At 30.8% G+C, this 3,983-nt stretch overlaps 1 protein-coding gene across 1 annotated transcript; it reads right to left on the bottom strand.

The window, feature by feature from the left end:
- Positions 1-2,528: 2,528 nt before the first annotated feature.
- LOC127082979 (sufE-like protein 2, chloroplastic) lies at positions 2,529-3,759 on the bottom strand. The gene has a single exon (XM_051023210.1). It carries the CDS (start codon positions 3,634-3,636, stop codon positions 3,055-3,057), a length of 582 nt encoding a protein of 193 aa, XP_050879167.1. The 5' UTR covers positions 3,637-3,759; the 3' UTR covers positions 2,529-3,054.
- Between the last annotated feature and the right edge of the window lie 224 nt (positions 3,760-3,983).

Genomic DNA, 3,983 nt, shown 5'->3' on the forward strand with positions numbered 1-3,983 from the left:
GCATCACAGTCAAATTAGGAACTTCATTCCATAATTTCACCACGATCATTGAAGCCAATGTTGCAAGAGCATCTGCCATCTAGTTTTCATCTCGAGGGATATGATGAAATTCAAACTTTGTAAAGAAAGTTGAAATCCTCCTCGCATAATCTCTATATGGTATCAAACCGGGTTGATTCGTCTCTCATTCACCTTTGATCTGATTCACAACCAAAGTTGAATCTCCATAAACGTCAAGATACTTGATTCTGAGATCGATGGCCTCTTCAAGCCCCATAATGCAAGCTTCATACTCAGCCATGTTGTTCGTACATTTGAAAGTTAATATAGTTGTAAACGGAAAATGAGTTCCTTGAGGAGCAATAGTCACTGCCTCAATGTCATTACCATACTGATTAATAGCTCCATAAAATACCATTCCCCAACGGGAACCAGGGTTTGGCCTTTCGTCAAGTAATGGTTCATCACAATCTTTCATATTTCATCTTGACGGGATCATAAGAACTCTAAGGTAAACTAATATGACAGGATCATAAGAATAACTTAAAATAAAATAGGTTTAATTGCAATTTTGATCCTCCTAATTTATTTTTTTGAGATTTTGGTCCCCCATTATAAAATCTACAATTTTAGTCTCTTTTTAAGATTTTGTATTGAATTTTAGCATCAAAAAAGGACCAAAATTCAACACAAGACTTAAAAAAGGACCACAATTGTAGTTTAAAAATGGGGGATCACCCAAAAAAAAATAGAATAATCAAAATTGTAATTAAATCAATAAAATGAATATAAATGATTGCTACTTAAACTATTGCTAATATTATAGTTATCGTTAAAACCTATAGAAAGATCATACTTGATAAACATAATAGTTTTTTTAAGAATTTAAAAATAAAATTATTAAATAAAAAATTAAATTAAAATATTAAATTAAATTAATTGAACAAAAGTCTAATTAAATTTTTTCTTTTAATTGCATAGCTTTCAAAAAAAATAATCCACTTTAAAATAGATCAATTATTTAATTATTTTTCAACAATTTTTTTTGGGTTAAATAACAAATTCCTCCATCTAATAATGTTCAATATCGTGAAATTTGCAAGAGTATTATTACAGATAATAAAAAAAAAGAACAAACTCCTAATTAAGTCATTTTAACACTTTGCATATTTACTTTATCATCTATAACAATATATAAAGGGAATACTTATTTTTGGTGTAGTCTATTTTTCTACCATTTTTATCCTTATTTTTTTGTATAATTTACCTAATAACTTTCAATAAAACCACTATTACTAACTTTCACGTAACTTTCTATTAATAATTTCCCTATGCTGTAATTTTAAAAAATTATATTTAAATAAAAAAATATCACTTATATTTTCAATGATGTGCATTAAAAAACGGGCACGTGAGTGCCCGTCTGGACACTAGTCAATATAATGCTATAGTAATGATAATGTCAACATTCAAAATTTGATCAGAATTGAATATGTCATATAGTCCATGCATCCCTCAGTTATCAAGATGGATTTGTATACTTTCTATTCCTTGAATCAATGAATTTTCTAGCCCCAGATAATGGACACAAATACAACACTATAATTAATTAATTCAACCACTAACAATATATTTTTCTTTTGTTTGGACCACCAGTAAAATGGATCCAAACTAGAACCGTAAATTATATATATATATATATATATATATATATATATATATATATATATATATATATATATATATATATATATATATATATATATATATATATATATATATATATATATATATATAAATTAGTTTTAGTTTTATATAATAAATTACCTCAAAATCAAGTTCCGTTTCAAAAAAAAAACAGTCTAAGTTAAAATTGAATAGTAAAAGCCCTTCTCCCCACATAAGTCAAAAGCAGCATGAGAAATTGAAATCTTCATCTCCATTCTTTACCATGATCAATATAATGAAATGAATCTGTCATAGTCATACATGCACACTTATGGTAAAGCATAAATAATGTATTTCCTTGTCACTATTAATTACATAGAGTATTCACAAATTCTTCACCTTTTACCCTTTCAGAAAACATAACAAACCCCACCATGATCATTTGACATAAGAAACAAATTAATTAGAATCTAAATTCAGATCCAAAAATGTACATAGGGATATGCTTTTTACCCTCCAAAATAACCTGCCATTATGATAACACACACGCGCCCGCCCGTAAATACCACTTTTTATTTAGAGGTGAATTATATTTCTTTATTTTGATTAGAGATCGATTGAAAACCAAAATCACAAAAACGCATTTACTAATCTCAATTGTCTGATTTTAATCAACATTTGCGATTGTCTAAATTAATTTAAATCACATAGCTCTTCCACACCCATGTTTGAGAAATTGTATATAAATATTCTCATAATGATCGAAAGCCAGAAGAGAACAAAATTGTTAACGGTCATAACCACCACATTCAAACAGGAAGACAAACCATTAACCAGCATGTCTAAAAAGAAATCCAATAAAAGCGAAGAAGAATCACATATCATATTGAGACAATTGAGGTTTCACCGATTCTTCTCACCAATAAAATTACAACTTACTTTTTGCAAGTTCAATATATAAAAATAAAATATGAGAAATACTCTGAACCCATTTATGAAATTTCCGCAATGTAAGAAAGATAATGCCCCCTTTGTTTCCGCCAGCCTCCATAGATTCCACATTCATCTTCTATCAATCAAACAAAATTTCCCCATTTCTAGTCACCCATTTCACTAACTCCAAAATAATCATAATTTTGATCATGCCATTCCGAAACAAAATACACAATATTCTCTTTCTTTCAAAAACCCACTATAATTGCACCGGAGAAAATAACATATAGTATTTGAAAAACATTAACTTCTCCATTCAGAAACAAGTTCTAGAGTTTTACTAATATTATATCCTATATCATTAACTAACCTACAATAACTATATCATACAAATACATCAAACTATGAATTACATTTTTAAAAGAGAGAAATTCACCCGTCCAAATCCAATTATTAAATCAAATCTTGAGTAGCTTTTTGCATGGCAAAGAAAACGTTATGCCACGTGTTAATCCTCGAACGCGATTTAACATTATTCAACCCTAAATTCATTCTCACCAAATCCTCTCTCTCCACCGTAAGCACCTCCTCCGGTTCCGCCCCGTCCAGCATCCACACCAAACACCAACAAAACCCCTTCGAAATCTCCGAATCGCTATCCGCCGTAAATCTCATCTTCCTCCCTGAGTCCATACGCGCCACCACCCAAATCTCCGTCGAGCAACCGGATACACGATTCTCCGGAACCCGGTCGGACCGGTCTAACGGGGGTAAAAGAGACGCGTAGTGCAATAGCCGTTTAACTCGGTCGATTGGTTCCGAGAGAGACGCGAATTCGGAGGTGAGGCCGTTGAGCTTGTCGGTCACGCCGTGAGATTGTGACGGTATTGACGACGAGGCTGTTAATGTGTTGTTGAAGGGAGGTTTAACGGAGAGTTTAACGGCGGCGTTAGGTTTGGAGGAGAAATGCGAAGAAGGTGGAGGTAAGGTTAATAAGGTGGAAATCGCCGTGACTTTTAGAATTGGATATATCATTTTATTTTGAAGAAATAAAATATTATTAATTTTTTTTTTTTTTTTGAGAGAAAGAAGGAGGAGGGAAATGGAAGAGAAAAGAGGAGAGGAAAGAAATGGATGGATGGGAGTATGGGGCGGTGAGCTATGTACTAGTATTAATATTTATATACTGAATCTATCTATGTAGATGATATTATTATTTTAAGTTTTTAGATTTTTTTAGTTTTAGATTCTAAAATTCAAATATTTGTTTTATATCTTTTCGATTCGAATTTTTTACTCAAATAATTTACTTTTAAAAAAAAATTAAAATAACTCATTTTTCAATTTAATTCTCAAACTACCTCATTTTTAAGAGGTGGCGT

This window comes from Lathyrus oleraceus, chromosome 5 (genome assembly GCF_024323335.1).
Source record: "Lathyrus oleraceus cultivar Zhongwan6 chromosome 5, CAAS_Psat_ZW6_1.0, whole genome shotgun sequence".
Lineage (NCBI taxonomy): Eukaryota > Viridiplantae > Streptophyta > Magnoliopsida > Fabales > Fabaceae > Lathyrus > Lathyrus oleraceus.

Coding starts and splice junctions, on each gene's coding strand:
- LOC127082979 (XM_051023210.1), bottom strand. CDS start 3,636: ATGATATATCCAATTCTAAAAGTCACGGCGATTTCCACCTTATTAACC.